We start from the raw sequence: 25397 nt of genomic DNA on the forward strand, positions 1-25397 counted from the left end.
AGCGAATTTACAGCCCCACTGTAACTGGAGCCACCAGCCTCCACTGGGCGGAGGGGAGAAGTCGAAGCGTCGTCACGGCTTTCGTACTCTCCCCGCTAAAGTCTTTCCCGCGCGCCCTCTAGTGGCCGCCCCGGGGAGCGTCCTGCTGGCTTCCGCTACGTCCTCTCTATGGTGCCCGCTGGCTTTCTCTATGGTCTGAGGGATGGCCATTCTTCATTCCCCTCCCATCCTGTCAGTTCGAGGGCTGGGCACTGTGGGATGACAGCGGACTCTGGCTGACAAGTAAGCCCTTGCCACAGCTAGGCAGAGAGCATTGAGCTCGAGCTGGAGGAGGAAGAGGAGGAGGAGGAGGAGGGGGAAAGGAGGAAGAGAGGCACAAGGGGCAGTTCCCCCACCCTGGTGGCATCATGCCCCTTGCCACAGCCAGAGTGACCAGGCGGCTGGTTCAAGGGGTCACGGCCAAAAGAGCGGCAGTGGCACTGCTGGTGGCGGCGTATGGCGCCAAGAAGTTGTACCCAATCTTGCGACGGCAGTGGGCTACCTCTGACCTCCGGGTGAACTCTAACCCAACAGGAAACTCCAAGTGCGGGGCACCCGATGAGGCGACGGCATCCCCACCTGGCGTGAACAAGGTGTTCTTCCTCCGCCTCTTGCGCCTGCTGCGGCTGTTGTTCCCTGGGCCGCTGTGCCGGGAAACGGGGCTCCTGGCTTTGCATTCCGCTGCTCTGGCCAGCCGCACTTTCCTCTCGGTGTACGTGGCCCAGCTGGACGGGCGTTTGGCCCGCTGCATCGTCCGCAAGAACCCGCACGACTTTACGTGGCAGCTTCTCCAGTGGGTCCTCATTGCCCTCCCGGCCACCTTTGTCAACAGTGCCATTCGGTACCTAGAGGGGCAGCTGAGTCTGGCCTTCCGTGGACGCTTGGTGGACCATGCCTACCAGCTCTACTTTGAGGGCCAGACCTATTACCGGGTCAGCAATATGGATGGACGCCTGCGCAACCCAGACCAGTCTCTCACAGAAGATCTGGTGGCCTTCGCCAACTCCGTGGCCCACCTCTACTCAAACCTCACCAAGCCGGTGCTTGATCTTGTTGTGACTTCCTATACCCTGCTCAGTTCAGCCAGATCAAAGGGAGCTGACACAGCCTGGCCCTCGGTTATTGCCGGAATGGTGGTTGGCATCACTGCCAAGGTGCTGCGTGACTGTTCGCCAAAGTTTGGCCAGCTGGTGGCTGAGGAGGCACGGCGGAAAGGGGAGCTTCGCTACATGCATTCCCGGGTGGTGGCCAACTCCGAAGAGATTGCCTTCTATGGGGGGCACAAGGTAAAGTGTGTGGGCAGGATGCCAGGGTTCTCTAGGAGAAAAATAGGGGTGAGTTGATAGGAGGGTTATTGCGTATCAGAACTCCTGGGTTTCTGAGTAGAGAATTGTAGTGCAGTAGAATTAGGGAAATTAAGAGGGGTGGTTGTGTATTTTTATTTTATTTCTGCTCTACGGCTTGCCATTTTCCCCGTCCTGTAGTTCTAAGCTGTGAAATGGAGGCAGCCGGCTCTGTTAATCTCCAGGTGGAAGTGAAGCTGACGCCAAAGAAGGCGTCATGCTGGGGCTGAAAACGGCACTCTTGTTTACTTCCCTTTTCTTTGTTATTTGTCTTCCTTAAATCCCTCCGGGGCATGGCTGGGCCCGTGCTCTCAATTTATGGTGCTTGGGAGTTTGTTCCTGTTCACTAAGCACCACCAGACTGGTAGCTGCTTCCTGAATTCCTGTAGAAATCCTCCTTGGTTTCTGTTGCTCATGCCTGACTCCCTATTGAACTGTCAAAACAGCCCCGGGGCCTTCCAAATTCGTCTCTGGTGTGCCACTTAAGGACTCTTGCATTCCCTGTCAGGGAGTGGATTAGAGGACAGCAGGCATGTGTATATGTGAGAGAGCATTTCTGATCCCCAGCTCTGGAAAGCCAGTGGATTCCGGCAAAAGTTGCAAGCTGGAAATTATTATTATTATTATTATTATTATTTATTTATATAGCACCATCAATGTACATGGTGCTGTACAGAGTAAAATCGTGATGTCTCTGATTCTGAGGTATAGGGAAGGAAGGCTGTTATACTGAAGAAAGGGGTGTATGGTGTTAACCGTCATTTCTATCACATATACTGCAGTCCCTCTCCATCCGTTTCAATTCATCTGAGTAAAGCACATTTCAAGGACGAAAACTTCCCCCCTCTGGCATCCCGCCACAATTATGGGTAATTTCAGGTCACACTTATGCTCTCTCTCTCCCCCTCCCAAATGGGCCCTACCTTTGTCCTCAGCCTCTTCCTGGAACCAAAACACACACACACACACACACACATATAGACAGACAAACACACAGAGCGAGACATTTTGGACAAAAATCCTAAGGAGCTAGACGATATCCCATGACCAGTATTAGTCACGCCATGTTTGTTATGTAGCTGCAAGCTGACTTATGTCACTAATTGTGCTGTGTAGGCCACATCTGAATCTGGAGGCTTTCCTTAGGATAGCCTTCCCCCACCCTGGGGCCTTCCAGATGTTTTGGATTACTGCTCCCAGAATTCCTGACCATTGGCCATGCTGCCCAGGGCTGATGGGAGTCGGCATTCAAAACACCTGGAACGCACTAGGTTGGGGGAGGTTGCCATGCACTTGTGCCAGGGCATCCCCGCAGTAGTCTACTTACTGGTGCATCTTCAACTTAAGACGGTTCCACCATCAATTTTGCACAGCTGATGGAAGCTGTGGTGGGGAGAGGACACGTGCAAAATAGAAACAAATGCAAGAATGATTTGCAGGTCACACTGTTCCCATAAAAAAGCCACCAATTTGAATAACAGGATCACGATTCAGCCCCCTGCATGCTTCTCCATAGGGTAAGCCCTATTGGTTGTCAATCCAATGGACAGGAAATACTGATCAGATTCTGTTGGGACTCGTTGTAGCTTTCCCAATCCTAGGTGTGATGTTGATGCAGGTGTTTTCTCATGCTGCTTTGACCCCTCTCCTTTTTGGGGGGGGGGCACATTTCCCAAAGATGTTGTTCCGTGCAACCAAGGGACAGTCTAATAGGTACTTTTGTTTTCAGCTGTAAGCAAGCAAAATAGCTAATGTGAGGCCAACAGGGCTTGTACCGTGGAGACGTAGGCACAGACCAACTTCCCGATTTCAAATGTGGAGAAGCAAGAAGAACGCTAGAGAGAGTGACAACAGCAGCCGGAAATTCCAGTATTAAATCGAAAGCCATCCTTGGCCATGGCTTTCTGCAGAGGCACATAAGGGCATTGCTTCACCCTTGCATCTATCTCCACAGTGAAAGCCTTCTATTACCTGGCACTGACAAGCAGGGAGGCAGTATACCAGAAGTGCTTTCTCCTAGGCACGACAGGAAGTGTTTCCTTTCCAGTGTGCCCTTGAGGATTGCAGTAAGAGGAAAGTTAATAACAACATGTCTGGTTTTACTGTTGATGTTTTGAAATGGAGCAGAGCAGCCTTCCTCAAGCTGATGTTTAGATTTCAACTCCCATTAACCCCAGCCATAGTCAAGAAGTCTAGGAGTTATAGTCCCAAACATCTGGAGGGCATCACACTGGGGAAGGCATGAGCAGAGTCTCTTAGCCTGCGATATAAAACACTTATTAGGCAGTAAGCCCCATTGAACACAATGGGACTTACTTCTGAGTAGACATGCGCTGGATTGCATTGCAAGGCTGCTGTCCTATATTCCCAATCATACTTCTGAGTCTAAATGGGCTGTGTTTGGACAGCACAAATAGTCAATAGTGAGGTAATAATCAACTTGACAGTTGTTTATCTAGGGGGTACATCGCCCACAACATGATAATGATCAACCATGGTGTGGATTAGGATCAGTATTGAGTTGACTATTAGTCCTCATCGAGTTGACTCACTCATCCCCCACCCTCTCTCCCTCAAGTCCTTCACTAGTATCCCATCAGCCATTGCTGCCCAAAATCTATCCTGCCAGCTTGGCTCAAGTGGCATCTGCCGTTTTGAGCACTCTTGCCTTGCAACTCTCTGGCTGATGAAATGACCAAAGATGGCCAAGGAAATAACCAACGGTGCCCTCCACACAACATTTATTTATTTATTTATTTATTTATTACATTTCTATACGATCAGAAATGATAACCAATGGTGTTTCAAATAGCCAACTCTGCACAGCTTTGGTTATTTCGGCCAAAAAAACAACCATTGCTTAAAAAAGCTCCATCTACACAACACGATAACCCATGGTGGGTTAAATAACCAACCGTCAACTATTTAAACCACCGTTGGTTATCAGGTTTTCTGAATCCAGTCATGCACTGCATTGCACTATAATGCTGCAGTCCTAAATTCCCAATCATACTTCAAGTGCCATTGAATTCATTGGAACTTATTTTCAAGTAAATATGCAAAGGATTTCATTGTTAGAGCAACTGGATTCTAGAATTTTTTGCTCTCCCTATAATTTTCTCCTGGCATTTTTTTTACACTCTATTTCACCCTCATTATTTCCCCCCTTCTCAGGGTAGGAGGCACAATCTCAGGGCCACTTCACACATTCAGATCCATCGCTTGATTACTTATCACTAGATGTCTAGCAGCAGTTCAGCACTTTTTTGCTTTGCTTTTTTTGCCTGCCTCTGCTCCTGTGCCTTTAACAATAGCGGAATTGGACAAAAATCTGTAGGTGAAAGTTTTCTGGGCCTGGAGACAAAACCCTGCGGCTTCCCAATGTCTGCTGATAAAAGTTGCTGTTAAAGGCAAACAGAGCAGGGCATGTTAAAATGTTGAGAACACACACACACACACACACACACTCCCTTGCGATCGAGATCGAAAGGCCAATGCTATTTTGGGCTGCATTAATAGAAGTATAGCTTCCAAATCACGTGAGGTACTGGTTCCTCTCTATTCGGCCCTGGTTAGGCCTCATCTAGAGTCTTGCGTCCAGTTCTGGGCTCCACAATTCAAGAAGGACGCAGACAAGCTGGAGCGTGTTCAGAGGAGGGCAACCAGGATGATCAGGGGTCTGGAAACAAAGCCCTATGAAGAGAGACTGAAAGAACTGGGCATGTTTAGCCTGGAGAAGAGAAGATGGAGGGGAGACGTGATAGCACTCTTCCAATACTTAAAAGGTTGTCACACAGAGGAGGGCCAGGATCTCTTCTCGATCCTCCCAGAGTGCAGGACACAGAATAACGGGCTCAAGTTAAAGGAAGCCAGATTCCAGCTGGACATCAGGAAAAACTTCCTGACAGTTAGAGCAGTGCGATGGTGGAATCAGCTACCTAGGGAGGCTGTGGGCTCTCCCACACTAGAGGCCTTCAAGAGGCAGCTGGACAGCCATCTGTCAGGGATGTTTTAGGGTGGATTCCTGCATTGAGCAGGGGGTTGGACTCGATGGCCTTGTAGGCCCCTTCCAACTCTGCTATTCTATGATTCTATGAGATCATGGTAGAATTCTGTGATGTCAGGGAACGGCAATGGTTCTGTCACACATGCCAGCCCCCGCTGGATACAGTAGTCCTGAAGTCATGCATGTGTGAACCAGCCCAAAGTGCAGGGGTGGGAACCCTGTGGCGCTTCCAACATTGTTGCACCCCAACTCCCATCAGCCCCAGCCAGCATGGCCAATGGTCAGGGATGATGGGAGGTGGACTGCAGCACAAGTGGAAGGCCACAGATTCACACATACACACACCGTAATGCCTCCTGTAGCCATGGACAACACAAGACTGGTTATAGTTGCCCCTCTTTTTTTAAAAGCAAAACAAAAACCTTGTTTCAGTGTCTTTGAGACCAGGTTGGTGTTCAGAAATAAAGGGGGCAATCCCATATAAGTTGCTGGCTGGGGCATGCTGGAAGTTGTAGGGCTTTTTTTCTGTCTAAACTTGCATAGGATTGCCCCATTAGCAAGTGAAACTTTTTTGGGCATAGAGCGAGGAGCGAAGCTTGAGCTGCCTTATGTCAGCCTGCTGCTAAAGGCATTGGAGCTAGTAGTGGCAGGTGTGGGGGAGGCAAGGGGGCTCCCTTAGAATGGTTGAACCTTCTCTTGACTTGGACAAGGATGGGGACACGCCAGGTTCTCTATCAAGGTATGATATCGCCGGGGTTCCGCTTTGCCTTCCGTCGGTGACTGCAGAGTCCTCCCTCATTACCACCCCCTTCCAGCCCTGCTGCCCTCTGTGGTTCCTTTCTGGCCCATGCAACCACTGATAGGTCCACAGGTGCAGATCAATTGTCCCCACGTGCGGTTGGCCCCCTTGGGCGTGTTGAAACCGTGGAGACTGGAAGTGAAGGAGCAGCGCTCCCACGCTCTGAAATTGGAGCCCCGTGGCCACAGCCCCCTGCCTCGGCAGCTGCCAACCTCACGGCCTAACGCCTTCTTTTGGTGCCCCCTCTGCAGGTGGAGCTGTCCCTTCTATGGCACTGTTATCGCAACCTGGCCTCCCAGATCAACGTGCTGCTCCTAGAACGGCTATGGTACGTCATGCTGGAGCAGTTCCTCATGAAGTACGTGTGGAGTGCTGCTGGGCTGGTCATGGTGGCGGTGCCCATCATCACCGCCACTGGCTACTCTGAGTCAGGTGAGTACAGGCAGTAGTGGCTTTGAAGGGGGGCAAAGCTATGCCTCCTCTTCGCCTCTCCCTAGTCCCAAACTCTTTCCAAAAGCAATGCCTGTACTTTGGGACACAGCCTTAGGCTTCCAGTTCTGTGCAAGCATGCAGAATCATTATGAATAGTTGTAGTGAGTTAAAAGCAGAACATCTGGCAAAGATCCAGATTTGGGCATGTGCAACTGTGCAACGTAAAGTGGAGAAGTAGCAATTGAGCTTCTGTAGCTCTTTGCAAAGGCACAAAAGGGAAAGCGAGGGCCCTTTGCTGCATGGCTGATGCACATGACGGGAAGGTTCCGCCAATGGCTGCGTTGCTGGAGCTGCTGGGAAGAGAGCAGGGATGGAGCAGTGGGCAGAGTTAACTAGGGTGACCCTATGAAAAGGAGGACAGAGTTCCTGTGTCTTTAACAGTTGCATAGAAAAGGGAATTTCAGCAGGCGTCATTTGTATATATGGAGAACCTGCTGAAATTCCCTCTTCATCACCACAGTTAAAGCTGCAGGAGCTATACTAGAGCGACCAGATTTAAAAGAGGGCAGGGCACCTGCAGCTTTAACTGTGGTGATGAAGAGGAAATTTCACCCGGTTCTCCATATATACGAATGACACCTGCTGAGATTTCCTTGTTAAAGATACAGGAGCAACTGTTAAAGATACAGGAGCCCTGTCCTCCTTTTCATATGGTCACCCTAAACAAGCCTCAAGGTAAACTCGGGGGCTTTATTGGATTGACACTTGAGTTTTTCCTGGCTGTGCTGTCCCATCTCAGGAGCATTCTCATGCTGGTATTTTAAAAATCTCTACAGCTGCCTTCCCCAACCTGTGCCCTCTAGATGTGCTGGACTACAGCACACCTGGAGGGCTGCAAGTTGTGGAAGGCTGCTTGCTCGCTCTACAGCAAGATGAGTTCCCATAGGGAAGGGATTCCTGGTAAGATAATGAGATTTACAGGCAGACTCGAGTCCCTAAATCAGAGGTGGAGTGAGGGAATCCAGTCCAGAGATGCTGTTCTTGGCGGTCCGCTGACCCCTAACACAACTTTGTTCCCTGCCAGACTCAGAGGCGGTGAAGCAAGCTGCACTGGAAATGGAGGAGAAAGAGCTGGTGAGCTTGAGAACCGAAGCCTTCACCACAGCCCGGAATCTGCTGACTGCAGCAGCGGACGCTGCGGAGAGGGTCATCTCTTCCTACAAAGAGGTGTGGATGCAGCTAAGGCGCTTGGGTTGATTGGGGAGGCATTGGGTCCGTCTGACTGTCAAAAGAAGGAAGGGACGAAACCATTCCACCTCTACTTTCCCCTGAGATGCCCTTCCATTTCTGCAAGGCATGACTCACACCCCAGAAGCTTGGAGTCTCAGCCTCAGAACGTTTGGGAGCAGAGCATCATAGTGCCCTAGATTCTACCTTCTTATGTGAACGCGTTTACGTGACTTTTGACCTAATGACGCTGTCTAGTAATTTATAGGGCTGATTTTGATCTGTGATCACCTAAACCATTTCAAGCCAACACGCCCAATGAGTCAGTCTCTCTCTCTCTCTCTCTCTCTCTCTCTAAGTCCCATTAAATTTGTTGGGACTTTTATTGATTAGGATCGCCACCCACTTAGAACATGTTGAAATGTCTGTTACAAAAACCTCATTAACTCAATCCTTGTTTACCAAATAAGCACCTTCAGTGGTCAACTGGATTTCTTGTAAAAAAAAATGCCACATCAACATTAAGCTCTTTTAGCTTTGAAAGCACTGTTTTCTGCCTATTAATATTTCGGAGTCCCTTGACATTCCATGACATCACATAAAGGCAACATGCCATTTGCACCTCCATATAGACAAATCATATCAATATTGCAAGTATTTCTCACATTTAGACCAAAGACCACATTAAATCTTAGTATAATACATATTGGTCTGCAAAAATAAAATAAAAATCCTCAATAATATTTCTCTCTCTCTCTTTCTCTCTCTCTCTCTCTCAGTCCCATTAAACTTGTTGGGACTTACTTTTGGGTAAACATGCATAACATCTAGTTAGAAGAGGCCATCTTTGCTGTGTTCCATCCTAAGGGGACGTACACATTGCTGATCTTAACCCTGGTTTAAACTGCCTTGTTGTTATTGTATCCTCAGTTTGAGAAAACTCCTTGACATGTGTTTTAGGAATGCCCTGATTGATAGCACTCTTCTAACAATGGGACCCAAGCGCCATATGCAGAGAGAAATTGGGAGCTCTCTAGGCTAGGGAGCTCTGCCTTGCGAAATCTGCTCCCCTTGGAAACTAGCCCAAAATGTATCCTTGGGGAAGGAGCACTAGCTGAGTGGAAAAGCAAATGCTTTGCATACAGAAGGTCCCAGGTTTAAATCAGTAATAAGGATCCGGTGATGGGAAGGACTGAGACCTTGGAAAGCTGCTGCCAGTCAGAACTCGCAATACCAGGCTGATGGAGTGACGGTCTGACTGGGTATAAGGCAGTTCGTTATATCCATAGGACCATCTTTAGACTGTGATTCTGTGCACACTTAGGAGTAAGCTGTATTGAACTCAGTGGGACTTCCCCATAAGCACATATAATGCTGTCAGAAGGATTATAAAATTTGACTGGGTTGGTTTTAGGAGCCTGGAGTCGATCCAGTAAGTTTCTAGTTTTAGCATCTGGGTTACTCTTTTTTACTTTTTCTTTTTTAGCTGTTTGCTTGGATTTTAGCTGAATGTAACAAGGTGCTTTCAGGATTGTGTATAATCCTGTGCCAAACAAATTCAAGTTCTGCCCCAAGAAAAGCCTAATTCTGTGGCTCATATGCAAAATAAAGTGAAGTATAATTCTGCCTCTGCCAGCCATGGCAAAGGGCAAGTTGCTACAGAGTGTATAGAAGCCCCATTGGTGGAACATCTTCTAGTACTCTCCATCTGGTATCGGAGATTTCACAAGGCAATGTCCATACATTTTAAAAGTCTGTCACTGCAAGCATAAGGACTAAAAACTTGATTTTAAAACTAGAAAAAGAAAGAAAGCTGAGGTTCTCAGGAAGCTGGTATATTCTGGTTTTATTGCGACTGGACGGAAGTGGGCTGAACGCTTTTAAATACAGTAACATATTTTAAATAAATGACAAGCTTGCTCCAATTGGGTAGTAGTAAGATTCCCCAATAGATATTTTGTGGCATTTCCTTTATTCCCATGCAAATTGATCTGTAAGATCAAGGTAGTATCAGTTACATCCATTTCTATTATGGAGCTCTCTAGTCTCAATTGTAAATTTGACCATCTCTCGCAAATAACAGTCTGTGTGTTTCCAGACATATCTCCAGTAGCATAAGGACTAGAAACATATTTTTAAAAAGGTAATTTTACTGTCTCCCGAATTTGCACTGGGTGTCATGTTCTGGGCCGAGTACCAGATCACATGCAAAGTTGCATTCCAGGGCAAAAGGGCTGTTTTAGTTGACCTCTGGGTGCCCCTTCCAGCAGTAATTTGTTTGCTCCTTCCTACTTTAGGTGACCGAGCTGGCAGGGTACACCGCTCGCGTATACGAGATGTTCCAAGTGTTTGAGGATGTGAAATCCTGCAACTTCCGGCGTCCTGGAGAGCTCGAGGAGGGGCAGGCACGTGCTGGGGCAGTGATGAGGCATGGTGTACGTGTAGAGGGACCGCTCCAGATACAAGGTAAGGCGCTCCAGCCTCCAGGGTGTATATGGCGGATGAAGCACGCTTGCCTTTAGCGGCTGGCTTGGGAACTGCTGGATGTGTCCTGCTAGATAAAGAGACGTGTGTTGCCTGCAGCGGCATCAGATGTTGGCCCTTGCACAATCAAACCAAGACTGCAATCCTATGCACACTTACTCAGGAGTAAGTTCCATTAAATCCAGTGGGATTTGTCATCCGAGTAAACATGCATAGGACTAAGCTACAGAAAGCTGGAGGCAGCTGTATAGCTTATATAAAGGAACCAGGAGAGTAGAAGCTCCCCAGCTTCCCCGATTCCTCTAGCCTTTGATTGGTTGCCTGGCCAGCCTAGCTTAGAACCCTGATTGGTGGTTCTGTTGGTGATGCATGGACCTAATTCTCAGTAAGGTACTCAACCTGTTTCTGGGATGGGCCGCTTCAGACTGCAACTGGAGGCTCCCATGACATGACTCAGTACAAAAACAATTCCCTGCAGATAGAAATCTGCCATGTCTTCTGTTTAGCTGATCTCCTCTCTTTTCTTTGAACAGTATGTAGGGGAGTTGCTTCCCAAGGCTTTATTTTGATTACTTTTTTGGTTTTGTATGTACCCACTACCTTCAATAACCGAAATAGTTAACACAAATAAAAGAGAAGCACCATGTCAGGATGAAGAATCATAGAATAGTAGAGTTGGAAGGGGCCTATAAGGCCATCAGTGCAGGAATCCACCCTAAAGCATCCCTGACAGATGGTTGTCCAGCTGCCTCTTGAAGGCCTCTAGTGTGGGAGAGCCCACAACCTCCCTAGGTAACTGGTTCCATTGTCTTACTGCTCTAACAGTCAGGAAGTTTTTCCTGATGTCCAGCCAGAATCTGGCTTCCTGTAACTTCAGCCTGTTATTCCGTGTCCTGCACTCTGGGAGGATCGAGAAGGGATCCTGGCCCTCCTCAGTGTGAGAACCTTTCAAGTATTTGAATGTTTGTCCCTGGCATCTGTTATTCTATGCAGAGGGTGTTCTGTTTTGTTTTACAATTATTTTTTGTATGGATGAGTATTTAGTCATCTGGGCAGCTGTACAACTCAGGTGCAGCTTGACACCTCTGTGCGAATTCGGCCTTGCTGCCAGCAAGTGGGAATGGTCTCTTGTCCATCAGCCCAAGTCTGCGTGGCCTTTTCTTTTTTTCCCTCCCTTCCTTGTGCAGCGCACAATTGCAGATGAAGACGGGTAGACCAGCAATCAAGCTATAATGTAGTCTAATGGATGCTTTGACAACATTTCTTTATTATTATGGATTAAAACAATTGGCACAATTGATTAACCACTATAAACCAGGGGCCAGCACAACCCAAATGAACCCCAAACTCCTTTTGATGACTTGATGTCGGAAGTCCCTTTCAGTCTTTTAGTCTCTGCTGCTCTGCCTCCGCTCTTATTCTTCTTTCCGATGTCATGTGTCTCTCCTTTTTCTCCTTCTGGGCTCTCTTCAGCTTCTTCTCCAACTGCCCCAAAGCAACTTTACCTCCTCTCGTCTTTCCCCACACATTTGACATCCTCCCCTTCTCTCATTCACCCTGCAATCCACCCCATCATGGGAGTAGGCATTATACCTGCTTCTTGCTCTCTGTTGACAGATGCTTCCCTGGCCAAACTCTGTGCCTGTCAGGTGTGTGTGTGTGGTGTATTAGATTTATATCCGGTCTTTCCCCCCCAAAAAATAACGCGGGGTAGCTGACAAAGCTACAAATAGAGGAAAAATCTTAAGGTGCCACAGGGCTAGGGCTAAATGTTTTCTGTGCTTTAAAAATAAATACATTCTGCTCCAAGATCAGCTGATGTCTGTGCCTCTGTGCACATCATACAAATGAAACACATTTGCACAATATATGTTGCGTAATCTAATCTGCAGGGTTTATTATTTTGCATAATTTGTCCTGTTTGTGTTCATCATGAGGAGGGGCAAGGAATCATGCAAGGCACACTTCCATCGCAGGAAATCTCATTAGCTACTTCTCTGGCTCCTGAGGCTTCCACTGACATTATCCTGAAACACTTTCAAGCATATGTTCAGAGCCACAAGGGCTAGAATCGATTGTGCTGTATAGGGAGATGCAACGTCTACATTATTCCCTCACTCTCTGGCAAGCACTTTGAGCTTCTGGGTGTCCCATATATTGGCCAACACTTGTTATGCTTGTTGTGTTCGCCCTGCGGAGCTGGAGGTTCAGCCCAGTTCATGCCAAACTGTGGCTCAGTGACCTGACCCATCAGTCAGCATGATGTCTCAGGGTGCTTCCAGACAAGACTTTTATTGTGCAATCGCATCCCCTAATTCACAGAATTTTACCGTGTGTGTGTGTGTGTGTGTGGTTCAGACAACACGGTCTTCAATTTGTAGCCTTCCTGTATTTTCCTACCAATTTTGATTGGTAGCAGTAGAAACTGGAAGCACCCCAAACTGAGGCCCTGAGAGGGAGAGAAGGATTGAGAGAGGGGTGCTGCCCCCTTCTGGTTGAGTGTGTGTATGTACTTTCTTGCAAGGGTTCAAGCACTGTCTTTCACTGAGGATTTGATGCCCAGACTCTTCCTCCTGATCCCTCCATTCCCCCCCACCCCACCCTTCTTACTCACAGGGCGTGTGGTTGATGTTGATAGTGGAATTATCTGTGAAAACATCCCCATCATCACTCCCACCGGAGATGTGGTGGTCACCAGGCTCAACATCCGGGTAAGTAGTCAAGCTGTTGGTAGATGGGGACCGCTGGGTGTCAGGGAGACCTCAGCTGGGCTAGCAATTAAAAATATTAATTGTATAAAATGTATAAAATAAATTGTATAAAAATGTAATAAATAAAATAAATAAATAAATAAATAAATAATAATGGTGGTGCGGAACAACATTAGTACAACAATACAATATAAATCAAATACATACAATTAATTAAAAGAGCATATAAACCAAATACAATATTAAAATAACAATCAGGACATCTTAAAATTCTTAGGTTTAAAATTCATCTGGGTAGGCCTGCCAGAAGAGACTAGGCTTTATAGCTGTCTTAAAATCAGAGAGTTAAGTTGACCAATCTCCTCTGGCAGGCCATTCCACAGTCTGGGGGCGACAGAAGAAAAGGTCCTCTGGGTAACAATTGTCAGCCTAGCAGATATCCCCAGAGGACTTGAGTATGCAGGGCATATTGTATGGGAGAAGGCAACCCCGCAGGTAACCTGGACCCAAACCATGTAGGGCTTTACTTTGTACTTCGCCCAGAAACTAATTGGCAGCCAGCGGAGTGATTCTAAAGTGCAGGGGCCCACCTGCCTGGGCATTGTGTCCTTTGACCTGGAAGGATTTCTCTACAGCTGCAAAAATATTAATGTCACTCTCATTGAGTAAGGTTGCCAAACTTTGAATTGTCTTGTATAGCTATGTCATTAACATGGACCTGATATTCAGGAATTAGCAGGTGTTAATGCTGATCTCTGTAACATGAGAAACACCTCCACCTTTAGATTACGACTGATTAAGTTACTGTTAAAAGTACAGGAGCAGGTTGGGCCCAGTTCTTTATCCCCCCCCCCCCCCAGTCCATCAACAATCCGGTTTGCAAAGCAGATGCACTCTGCAGATGCTCCTTTTTTCTTCATGTCTCCTCGGGCAGAGCGCTGGCATTGAAATCTGTCTCTAGGGCTAAGCTCTGGTGGCCCCCTTTTCCAATTTACGGGAAGGTGGGGAGGAGGCAGGGGGAGCGTTGCGTGGGGCTGGCACATGTTTTGTAGGTTGGAATTCAGAGGGCAGGAGATCTGTGGCTGGGAGTGAGGGTTCCTGCCAGCACTGGCTCTGCCTGTTGCAAGGGCAGGGGGGGGTGGGGGCGTTGGATAAGGCCTTGATCGCTGCCTTCTGGCCTTTTATCTTTTTTCACGATTGTACAAAACCGCTGGCAGCATGGCAGGACAGAGTACAGAATCGGAGAGGGGGGAGGGAGAACTGACGTGGCTCCAAGATTGCTGTCAAGGCCTCAGAGGAATAAAGTCAAGTTGGCAGGTTGCCGAAAGGGGCCGGCAAGTCACGGATACAAGCTCCTATCTGAGGTTCTTGGGCATTTGGGGATGGAAAGGGGTGGAGGGGTGGGGGGAGAGCCGTGAAAAGAGAGACCTGCCCTTCCTCACTGTGCTCTCTGCTGCCCTCTTGCAGGTGGAAGAGGGCATGCACCTGCTGATCACAGGCCCGAATGGCTGTGGGAAAAGCTCCCTGTTCCGCATCTTGGGGGGCCTCTGGCCGACGTATGAAGGCATCCTCTACAAACCACCCCCCCATCGTATGTTCTACATTCCACAGAGGTACCGTGGGCCGGCCTTTAGGCCTTTTCATACTGTATTTTTGTATTTGTGCTTTTAACCTGTTGGTTGTTTTATTATGGTTTTAATTTTTGTGAACCGCCCAGAGAGCTTCAGCTATTGGGCAGTATAAAAATGTAATAAATAAATAAATAAATTTTAAGGGCGAGGGAAAGAGAAGCGGTCTAGCGGAGCGAGAAGAGAGGTTTGGCAGCTCAGACTCCTGGATCCTGTTCCCAGCTCTACGCGAAGAGTGGGTTCGGATCGGGGTGGGGTCGGGGGTCAGATATCCCAATGGCTGTATTCTGGCATCCTCTGAGGGTTTGATCTTTTTTGATGTCTGAGAGAACCAACAAGAGAACTGATGTAGCATGGTGGTGAAGAGGCAGAATGGAGAGCCAGGAAAACCCTGACTCAAATCTTGCCTCTGCCATTTATTTATATATTTATTTGTTCGTTCGTTCGTTCGTTCATTCATTCATTTATGTATTATGTTTATATTCTGCCCCATAGCAGAAGCTCTCTGGGCATTTCACAAAAACTAAAAAACCATTTAAATACGTTGCACAAAGTTCAAAAGAAGTAATTGCATCACATATATCTGAAAATATTTTTTTAAATCATCAGCCAAAGATAGTCCAAGACATAATTAAACTCATCGTAGGCTGCCAAATCCCTGAGAGATAAGGGCAGTTTTTACCTGGCGCTGGAAAAACGTTAGTGTTGGCACCAGGCGGGCCTCATTGCGAAGATCATTCCACAATTGGGGGGCCATTGCCAAGAAGGCCTCTCTCTTGTTGCTGTCCTCTCAGCCTCCCTTAGAGGAAGAACCCGCCTTGGATGCTGAGTGTGGTGTACAGGTCATTTCATGTCAGGACAGGGGCTCCATCAGGCATTGTGGTGCCAATTATTACATTTATATATCCCTTTTTTAAAATCTTGCAAGGAACCGAAAGCGAGCTACAGAGCCTTCCTCCTCTGCACTTTATCCTCACAGCAACCCTGTGAGGTAGGTTAGTCTGAGAGTCAGCAACTGGCCCAAAACCACCCAGTGAGCTTCATAGCTGAGTGGGGACTAGAACCCGGATCTCCCGAGTCTCAGTCCGACACTTTAGCCACTATGCCACACTGGTCATGAGCTTACACAGTGGCCTTAGTCAAGCCACGATTCTCTCAGCATCAGCACACGAGAGACACTCCATCTAGATACCAAGAGCATAATTATGGCCTACATGAACGGACTGTTTTGAAAACATGACTGAGATGAGGTATATGCAAGCGCTTTGGAACCTCTCAGATTGGCTCTTTTAATGCCAAGTATTATTATGACTCGTCTGCTTGGTATCTCACTGTAGGCCATACATGTCTGTGGGGACCCTGAGGGACCAGGTGATCTACCCAGACACGGCAGAGGACATGGCGGAGAAAGGACAGACAGAAGCTGACCTGGAGCAGATCCTGGGCATTGTCAACCTCAACTACATTGTGCAGCGGGAGGGAGGTCAGTGCAGCCAGGCGAGGTTGGCATGCATGGGGTGGGGGGAGGGAGACGAGGGAAAGCCAGTTCTCTGCACGTTCTCAGACGCCTTTAATCGTAGAGGAGAGCTGGCTGAGGCCGTTTATCTAGTTCCTTCCTCTGTCTCTGGCTTGATGAAGCAGGAAGTGAATGGACAAGCAGAGGATATGGGAGGGCCTGGTGCATCACCCTGACTGAGTGACCAATGAAACCTCTTGTCTTTCTGTTTGTGGGTGGGGCCAGGCTGGGAAGCCGTCAGCGACTGGAAGGATGTGCTTTCAGGTGGCGAGAAGCAACGAATGGGGATGGCCCGGATGTTCTATCACAGGTTAGTGCCTGGAAAACGCCATAAGGGGCCTGATCGTCTTTCCATCATTCCATCTTGGGTGTTTGCTCCTCCTCCCAGTGTGGGGAGGCAGGGCCTTTCTGGGGTTGGCTGCTACTTCCCATCTGTCCCCTTCCCAGTGGGAAAGCAGCAGAACCAAAGCCGGGCCTGCGGGAATGTTGGAGAGTCAACACCGAAAAGAATGTGGGGAGGGAGATGTTATCAGATTCACAGCTGAAATGTGCAAGAGCCAAGGCTGGGTCAGGAGTGGGGCGGGGTGGGGGTGGAGAAGAAAGGGAATCCACGAAGCGTAGCGGTGGGACAAAGTGTTCTTGGTCCAGCCAGCCAGCTGGGGGCCTCTCATTTGAGCCCTCTGTCATCTCCCTAGGCCAAAGTACGCCCTCCTGGATGAATGCACCAGCGCGGTCAGCATCGACGTAGAAGGCAAGATCTTCCAAGCTGCGAAGGATGCTGGGATAGCCCTGCTCTCGATTACCCACCGGCCTTCGCTATGGTATGTCTCGTGCTCCCCCCCCCCACAGGCCTTGGTCTGCTGTGCAGTGCTTCTTTTCACCGTCCTTCTCTGTTCAAGGACAGCCTCTTTTTATTGAATATCTCCCACTCTTAGCCCTGCTCTCGATTACCCACCGGCCTTCGCTATGGTATGTCTCGTGCTCCCCCCACCACAGGCCTTGGTCTGCTGTGCAGTGCTTCTTTTCACCGCCCTTCTCTGTTCAAGGACAGCCTCTTTTTATTGAATATCTCCCACTCTTAGCCCTGCTCTCGATTACCCACCGGCCTTCACTATGGTATGTCTCGTGCTCCCCCCCCCCCCACAGGCCTTGGTCTGCTGTGCAGTGCTTCTTTTCACCGCCCTTCTCTGTTCAAGGACAGCCTCTTTTTATTGAATATCTCCCACTCTTAGCCCTGCTCTCGATTACCCACCGGCCTTCGCTATGGTATGTCTCGTGCTCCCCCCACCACAGGCCTTGGTCTGCTGTGCAGTGCTTCTTTTCACCGCCCTTCTCTGTTCAAGGACAGCCTCTTTTTATTGAATATCTCCCACTCTTAGCCCTGCTCTCGATTACCCACCGGCCTTCACTATGGTATGTCTCGTGCTCCCCCCCCCCCCCACAGGCCTTGGTCTGCTGTGCAGTGCTTCTTTTCACCGCCCTTCTCTGTTCAAGGACAGCCTCTTTTTATTGAATATCTCCCACTCTTGCACAGGGTGCCCAACAGTGTAATGGTGAGAATTTTGACATTGCAGGCATTCGTCATCATTGTCCCCCATAGAAAGGCCAGAAATGCAGGCAGCTGTGTCAATCCATGTCAACAAACCAGATCTCGTAGTGTGCTTCCTTCCTCCCGCCCCACCCCCACCCCCACCCCCAGGAGCAGGTCTTTTGTGAAACAAATTGGTCTTAAATGCCATTCAGGACCAAGCAACCCCAAAATACTGTGCATTAACCAGGGGTAGCTCACAACTACGTGTTATTGCTGAGAAATTTCAGTCTCTCCCCCAGCTGCTGCAAGGATTGCAGTTAAGCTCAAAGGAAAGAGGGCCATCTGAGCGGGTGGCAGGTGACGTCATCGTCCCTGCTAGTCAAAATGTCCCAGCACTTTGACCCCGTGAGCCCGGGCTCTGCTACACCACCACACATGGCTTCCAGGGGCAATCTTCCAACTAGGTTATGGATCCAGGTCCCCCACCCACTTCACTTCATTGACTCTTGCCACATTGGGCGCTCTCAGACCACTCCCTGGGCCCAGCCAACCACGTGAAACCACGGCTAGTTGGAATGACGTAGCTGAGTGCCACACGTACTATCTTACCCTACATTTTTCCTCTCTTGCTCGATATCCCCTTGTGGAATCAGCCACACTGCTGGTCCACATGCAGCTTTTGAGAGAGCAGGGAAGGCTGGTTGAATTCTCTCAGAAAGCTTCCTCGGGGAGCCAGTTGTATGTTCCTCCATGAGAATACATCTCTGCCTCTAAGGAGTGGTTTCTAGGGATATACAGATTGTCTTTCATGGATACCAGGTGCCTTTCTTTCTGTTGTCCTCTCATTGATGGAATCGGATTTTCCCAATGTCCTGAATTTGCGCAGATTTGCATTTGTGAAGATTTGCATTTGCACAAATTTGCATTTCTGAATATGCGCAAACTGCCCCCAAATACACAAATCTAACCAAAACGGGCATTTCCCATCACAAATGTATGCTTTAGCTTATCAGAGAAATGTGCATTGTCGGCTGGTGTTTCTTTATTTTATTTTATTTTTTCTTTGATTAAAATTGTGTAAAATTCCAGAAAGTTTTTTTTAAAAAAACAATGGTTCTCAAGTCCACCAAATTCATGCGACTTGGAAAAACCGGCACACAGCCGAATCCACAGGTTGGATTCATAGAAATCCAAACTCATTTGATTCCATTGCAGATTTTCCCGATATTTCTAGACCGGCCCATAGCCAGCCTAAAAGTTCTAAACTTCTATTATTTGATTATAAAAAAATTAAGGGGGGCCAGGTCCCCTGCTGTGGGCTACCACTTCTTTCCCCTCCCCTGTAGGCGACTGGGAACTGGGGTTGGAACGGGGCACTGGCTAGAGAGGAGCACAGGGGGTGGGAATAAACTCCAGGGGCCTGCCCCCATCACTGCTGCCATTATTCTGTTTCTGCCTATCACTGCGGTAATGCCAGATACCACCCTAGTGTTTCAGAATCAGTGCCAGGGACAAGTATCTCATTTCCCCCAGTAACACTGTCCCCACCCGCACTTGTCCTGACTGCAGTAACACCCAGTTCCTGCTCCCCTTCCTATCATCCTGGCTGCCTCTGTATTAAGCCCCCTTCCCCTGTTTCCCACCTGGCCACACCTCCCAGGCCACCCAGTCAGGTGAGGGAGAGGAGGGGGTCCCTCTGGAGCCTGGAGGCAGGACCTGTCATTTCCCCATTGACCAGTAGAGGCCGCTGTAGAGTGGACAGCCTCACCGGCTCCCCTTTGCTGGGGCAGGGAATGGCCGAAGGAGCCTGTCCTGCGACCTTCTCCTGGAATAATTCCCTGATTCTAGAAGCCCCGGAAGCCTTTAGTAACTGAAGGAAGCTTTTTATGGCAGGTGGGGATGCACCTGCTGCGATCTTCCTTCCTTCCTTCCTTCCTCCCTGTGCTGGCTGTGAAGGCTGGTTCTGTATTGAATCTGGCAAGACCCGGGCCTGCCCGCCTTCCGGGCCAGCCTCCTCCTTCCTCTCTCACCCCTCCAGAGACTTCCTCTCCTTCTGCCATCAATCCCTGTTTCCATCACCCCCTCCAGCCCCTGGCCACTCTCCCAAGCAGGGAGTCACGTCCCCAGCAGGAAGCAGCGGGGGCATCGCGGTCTCGTCCCTAGAGACTGAGAGTGGCTTTGTTCCTGACTCCCCCAGAGACGGCTCAGTGGAAAGATCCCTCCCACCCCGGCAACAGCTAGGGATGCCAACCCCACCCACGCACAGGGCACTCGCCGCACCCGGAGGGATGAGGGGCAGCGAGTGGCAGGGCGGGGGTGGAGGCCGAGCTTGAGCTCAGCAGGCCCGGGGAGGTGGCAGGCCCAGGGGCGAAGGAGGGCCACCCTGGGGCAGCATCTCAGCAGCCTCCCCTCTCATTTCCAGGAAGTACCACACCCACCTGCTCCAGTTTGACGGGGAGGGCGGCTGGCGCTTTGAGAAGCTGGACCCAGCAGCCCGTCTCTCCCTGCGGGAGGAGAAGCAGCGCCTGGAGCAGCAGCTGGCCGGAGTCCCCGAAATGCAGCACCGTCTCAGCGAACTTTGCCAGATCCTGGGCGAAAACGCAGTCCCTGAGGTGGGCGGGCTCTGAGGACCGGGCCCTCTTCGACATCCCCTCCCTGCTCCTGCCACAGCTCGGCCAGAGGGATCCTGGCTGCTCCCTTCTCCTCTCAGGAGGGCCCCAGCTGTCGTCCAGGCGAAAGAAGGAGTCATGAAGGAGTCGTTCCGTTTCTCCCTGCTGGGGCACCATGTCTTTCTGGCACCCACTTATTGTGCACTTGGTAACCTTCCTTGACTTCCCTGCCTCAGTTTAGGGTTGGAAGGAGGGAAGGTGGGGTCTGGCCCCGTCCTGTCAAGCATCTCTGAAGTCTGCCCTCCTCCGTGGAAGATGGACTTCCCATACACACAGTGCCTGAATACCCCAAGATAGCAACTCCAACGCTCCTCACTGCTGTGAGTGGTGTTGCCCACTGCCAGTTTCTGTCCTCCGTATCCACTGACGTTTGGGGGCAAGTTCCCAGCGGGGGCAGCCGGCGCCAGTGCCGCCCCACAGGCCCAGGAGCTTCAGCTGGGCCAATTGTCGCCTTTCTTCACAAAACAGCCGCACAATGTTGGATGTGAACCGAAGCCATGAATGTAGCTTTTGCAACTCTCTTCCCCCCTTCCTTTTTTTGGGCCACAGCTGAGCAGCCATGGTTGGCTGCAACCCTGACCCCCTGGAGCCCAACTGGAGGAAGGCCTGCTTCCTGCTCTGGATTGGCACTCAGGTGGAACGACCCACAGGGGCAGCAAGTTTAGAACTTCACATTCTAGGCCAGTTGTTTTTCACCGCCTCCTGTGAAACCCTGGCCTTCCTCAGAGGCTTACAAGGAGTTCTTCAGTGAGAAGATGGGTGATGCTGAGCAGGCTGCCTAAAAGACCTCATGTCCATGACGGACTGACCTTCCACGGCTGTGTTGGGATTTGGGGCTCATTCTTGAGTACCCTCGACTGGTGCTGTGGCTCATAGGTCTGCCCGGTGCCCTGTACAAACAGAGGGTGCGCCCTACAATACATCCCAGAATCCTTTGCACTGCGCAGAGATCCCAGAGCTGACACTCAGTGGTTCTCCCACAGATAAACTGAAGTGGAAAAGGTTCCCTGAGGAAGGAAGTTTTGAATATTGCTGTTTGAAGCTAACTTGGCACCCCCTTGGGTGCCACAGAGCTGCACTTAGAATATAAAGCCCTTCCTGAGGCCTTCTCCACATGTCTTCTAATACCTGGCAACACCTTCACTTTTTGGAGGAAATTCTCCTTAATTTGAGGGAGATTGCAGTAATCCCACTGACATTGCCAAAACTGATACCGGGGTGGGTGGGGAGGGAGTGCCATAGGAAGGCCACCACAGAATGCCCTGTGGTTTTACCTTATAACATTTTCTACTGGAATCTATTGACTTGATTTAAACACACCTCACCCTTCCAGGTTCGTTTCCCTTAAAATATGTAAGGGGGTACAGGAAAGCTCCAGGGGTCATTTCCCCCCCCCCCCATTCAATTCAACCAGGACATATAGACTTATTTTTGTATACAAACAACGGGGCCTCTGCCAATGCCGCTGCGTTGTTTCAGCATTGCAGCCTGCCTCCGCATAAGGAGGAGCACGGAAACCCAGGCCTCTTTACCTCTTGCCGCTGTGTGATGTGATTGAGAGAGAGGGCCCGGGCAGGAAAAGGATCAGCCAGGTTACCTTTTGTAAGATCTGGAGTGGATGGTGGCCCTCCACTGCAGTGATGCCAGTGTTGGTCTGCACACACAGGCTTCTAATTTCACAAAGCAAACAAAAAAACTGAGCCCTCTTGTAATTACTCATGAAGGTAGATTCTCTTGTTATTTTTGTTTAAAGACTCACTGCCAGTTGTGTTTTGTGTATGAAATTACAGACCAGCAAGCTAGCAGAAATGTGTGCTCAGCCGTGCTTTTAAATGAGCATCAGCTACAGCCATCACAGAGAATGTTTCAAAATCCTAAGCTGCCCCCTTTTCTAGCTAGGGTCAGGCTTTGACTTAGACCCTGCAGAACACTTTTTGTTCTGCATTCCTCTGTCCCTTCTCTCCTCTCTGCAGTTTCGCATAGGTGTTTCCTTTCTCTCTCCTGACCTGCCCTTCCCACTTTTGCCGCAGTTTCTGAGCGTGCTTCATTCTGGCACCCTCCCCTCCACCCTGCGCCACATTTTCCTGAGACAGAGAAGAAGCCTGGTTGTGTAGCAGAAAGAAGCCAACTGCTAGCCCATTTCCCCTCTCTAGTGAACCTTCTTGCACTGCCCTGTGCTCCTGCATCACACCAAGCCCTGGTGCTTGACAACCAGGCAGACTGGCATCCATACCCGACATACATGGGCTAATGGCTGCTTTGCCCTCCCATTTGTGAATTTACTTGGCAGCTGCAGCCAGTCTGGGAAGCTGGCCACTGCATGAAATTTCCCACAGTTGTTCCAGAGTGTCTGACTTAGCATTGCTCCAGGGCATTGTGGGAACTTAACATCCCTGGGTGACACCCCAGACCCAGCCACAGATGCCAGGTAAGCCTCTAGTTGAAAGGCCCTGCAAGGAGCCTCTCACTAGGTGCCCTTTCAAACCTGGTCTCGGCCTGAGACCTCTGTTGTTGTTTTTGCAGTCCCAGGCAAGCAAGCAAAACCAGGAGTGTTTATCACTCACCTGAGCAATAGTCACCATGGGCTGCATTCAGCCTAGCAGCTTACAAGTTGTGCAGGCTCAATCTGCTTGGTGCTCCCCGTTAAATCTGGCACCCTACTTTGCCGACAGGTGAGCCATCCCTAATTGGGAGAGATGTGTCGTTCCTGAAACAGCACATTGCCTCTGGAGGAGTTAAGATGTCAGCAAGGAAAGTGGATACATGCAATGCATATGTGCGTGCAAAGAGACTCGCTGCCCAGTCCTGTCACATTCATAGGGAGATCACAGTAGCCAAGGCATGTTCAGATCTTTGAGTCGCCGGAGGTTCTTGACAGTGCCTCTGTCCAAGTTTGGCAAGGATTGAGCCACAAGGCACCACCATTAATGTTAAACTTGCTGACACACAGCGGAGCGTGTTAAACCTTGAGCCTGTTAGCTCATTGTAGGGCCCTGCTTCTTAGTTTGCGGCCAGGGGCCACTTCGGGCACTGCTGGATCTGTCCAAGCAAGCCTTTGCCACTTCTCCTCCCTCTGCTCATGCAGTTCCTCCCACACCTTTCTCTATTGTTTGCAGGGACTGCTGGTGCCGTGGTCCCTGCTGGCCCAATACTCCTACGTAAAGAAACACAGACAGCCCCGTAAGACTGGCTACCAGTTGCCGGTTCAGTTGCAGTTTTGCTTCCTTCATGTGGGCAATCACGGAATTAAACTCAAGGACATTATAAGAAGCACAGGGGCCAAGTCTCCAGCCAATTTCGGCTCTGGGAGCCCCACCCAAGCCACCATAACCGAACATTTTTGAGTGCCACATTTGGTTCAGATCCACCACAGCTTGCAAGGAGCTCTCATATTTTTAAATAACCCCTCTCTCTCTCTCTCTCTCTCTCTCTCTCTCTCTCTCACACACACACACACACACACACACACACACACACACACAAAATCAAAGGAAGGTGGAAACCTCCCTGCACATTTCAAAACACAGCAGAGAGAGGGAGAACTTGAGCCAGAGCTTTTCTCCCTGGTGTGCTAGTTTTCTACTTGCAGGGAGACTGTACATGTGAACATTCAAAACTAGTGTCTTCCCCACCTGCAGTTTGAAGTAGTACAGCTGCAAGTGTAGATCAAGCTGTTGGTTTCTCAAAAGCAGAGAGAAAACCATATCCACGTTGCTCCTTCCGCAGGCTTTGAACAGGGAATGTGACAGTTCAGGCTGGTGATTTCTCTCTGACCCCCGCCAGCAGCGTCTTGCATTAGCTGCCATTGCCAGAGGGAGTCATAGCAGCTTGTGTCCTCCATTGATTCAGATCCTGTCATTTCATTCCTGGTCTCCAAACGAACAAGTTAAGTCAAGCCCTTTACAGGTATGCACAGACCTAGACCCAGGCCCTGCCAGAGTGAAATCTTTGCATTTGCCCGTTCTAGAACAGCTCTGCAATTCTATAAACACACGAGAGCAGACAGAACTTCTGAAATGAGTTTAAGATGCCGATACCCTTGGGAGAAGAGGGTTCAACTTTTTTTGGTCTTCTCTTATTGTATAATTCGCTAATTTAATTGCAGAGTGTCTGGGTGTTCCGTCAGATATTTTCAAACATACTTTGTGAATCCTTTTTTGGGGGGGGGCATCTTTTTAGCCTGCCATCCACTGTATGAAACCCCAAACGAGCAAACAATGCAATTTTATTGCTTTTGACTGGGGGAGAAAGCCAAAGAATGTGCCACGGAGATTGAGTGTGTGTGTCAAAATTTAAGACTCTCGTAGTGGTATGATGCTGTACCCCCATCTGCTGGCTCTGATGTCAGAATTTTACAAACTATGCAACAAAGACTTCCTTTCTCTGCTGTTTTGTACGTGCAGAACTGCCACCCCAGCCCACCCCTTTCTCCTATCCTCACAGTGCCTTTTACGCTGGCAAAGGCCAGGTTTATTCAGATGATGACAATAAAATATTATAGATCACAAACAGCTGCCTGTGTGATTCTGAATTCAATGATAGGTACATAGCTACTGCATGGGCTCTGCCAAGCATGGTAGTAATCAGAAATGGAAGGGTGGAAGTCAGGGTTGTTTCCACCATGTGGGCCATCAGAGGGCTTCCTTAAGAGCTGAGAGATGGAAGAGGGAGTAACAGAATGGAGCACCTCAGTGCAGTGGTCTTCAGCTGGTCCAAACGCAAGATCCACCTCTTTAAGCTTCATCCCACGTACCTGTTTCCCTCAAATTATCCCCTACAACGCTAAGCTGTAGCCGCTGTTGTTACCGGGCAGCTAGATCCTTTGCATACAAGGAAATGGGTTAAGGGGGGGAATGTAAAAAAATTATTAAAAAATCAACGGATGACCCAATCCGATTCAAATTTAGTATGCTTAAAGCTCTCCTTAATGTCTATTACTGTGCCAATTTTGATGTCTTTCTCTTTAAAGCTTACGCAGATGTAAGCATTTGTTTAATTTTTCTTCCAATCCT

General features: G+C 49.3%; 1 protein-coding gene across 1 annotated transcript; it reads left to right on the plus strand.

Moving 5' to 3' along the window:
• The first annotated feature begins 247 nt into the window (after positions 1–247).
• Positions 248–24896, plus strand: ABCD1 (ATP binding cassette subfamily D member 1). Its single transcript, XM_063119391.1, has 10 exons — positions 248–1325; positions 6439–6619; positions 7704–7846; positions 10144–10312; positions 12947–13041; positions 14509–14654; positions 16007–16152; positions 16411–16495; positions 16881–17006; positions 20139–24896. Exons 1-10 carry the CDS (start codon positions 408–410, stop codon positions 20341–20343), a joined length of 2214 nt encoding a protein of 737 aa, XP_062975461.1. The 5' UTR covers positions 248–407; the 3' UTR covers positions 20344–24896.
• Positions 24897–25397: the final 501 nt, after the last annotated feature.

The sequence above is a fragment of the Elgaria multicarinata genome, chromosome 3 (assembly GCF_023053635.1).
Source record: "Elgaria multicarinata webbii isolate HBS135686 ecotype San Diego chromosome 3, rElgMul1.1.pri, whole genome shotgun sequence".
Lineage (NCBI taxonomy): Eukaryota > Metazoa > Chordata > Lepidosauria > Squamata > Anguidae > Elgaria > Elgaria multicarinata.

What these genes read in the sequence shown, in the direction of transcription:
- ABCD1 (XM_063119391.1), top strand. Translation starts at nt 408, where the DNA reads ATGCCCCTTGCCACAGCCAGAGTGACCAGGCGGCTGGTTCAAGGGGTC. An exon ending in GCCCGGATGTTCTATCACAG is followed by an intron (nt 16,496 to 16,880) that starts GTTAGTGCCTGG and finishes TCATCTCCCTAG; the next exon opens with GCCAAAGTACGCCCTCCTGG. An exon ending in ACCCACCGGCCTTCGCTATG is followed by an intron (nt 17,007 to 20,138) that starts GTATGTCTCGTG and finishes TCTCATTTCCAG; the next exon opens with GAAGTACCACACCCACCTGC.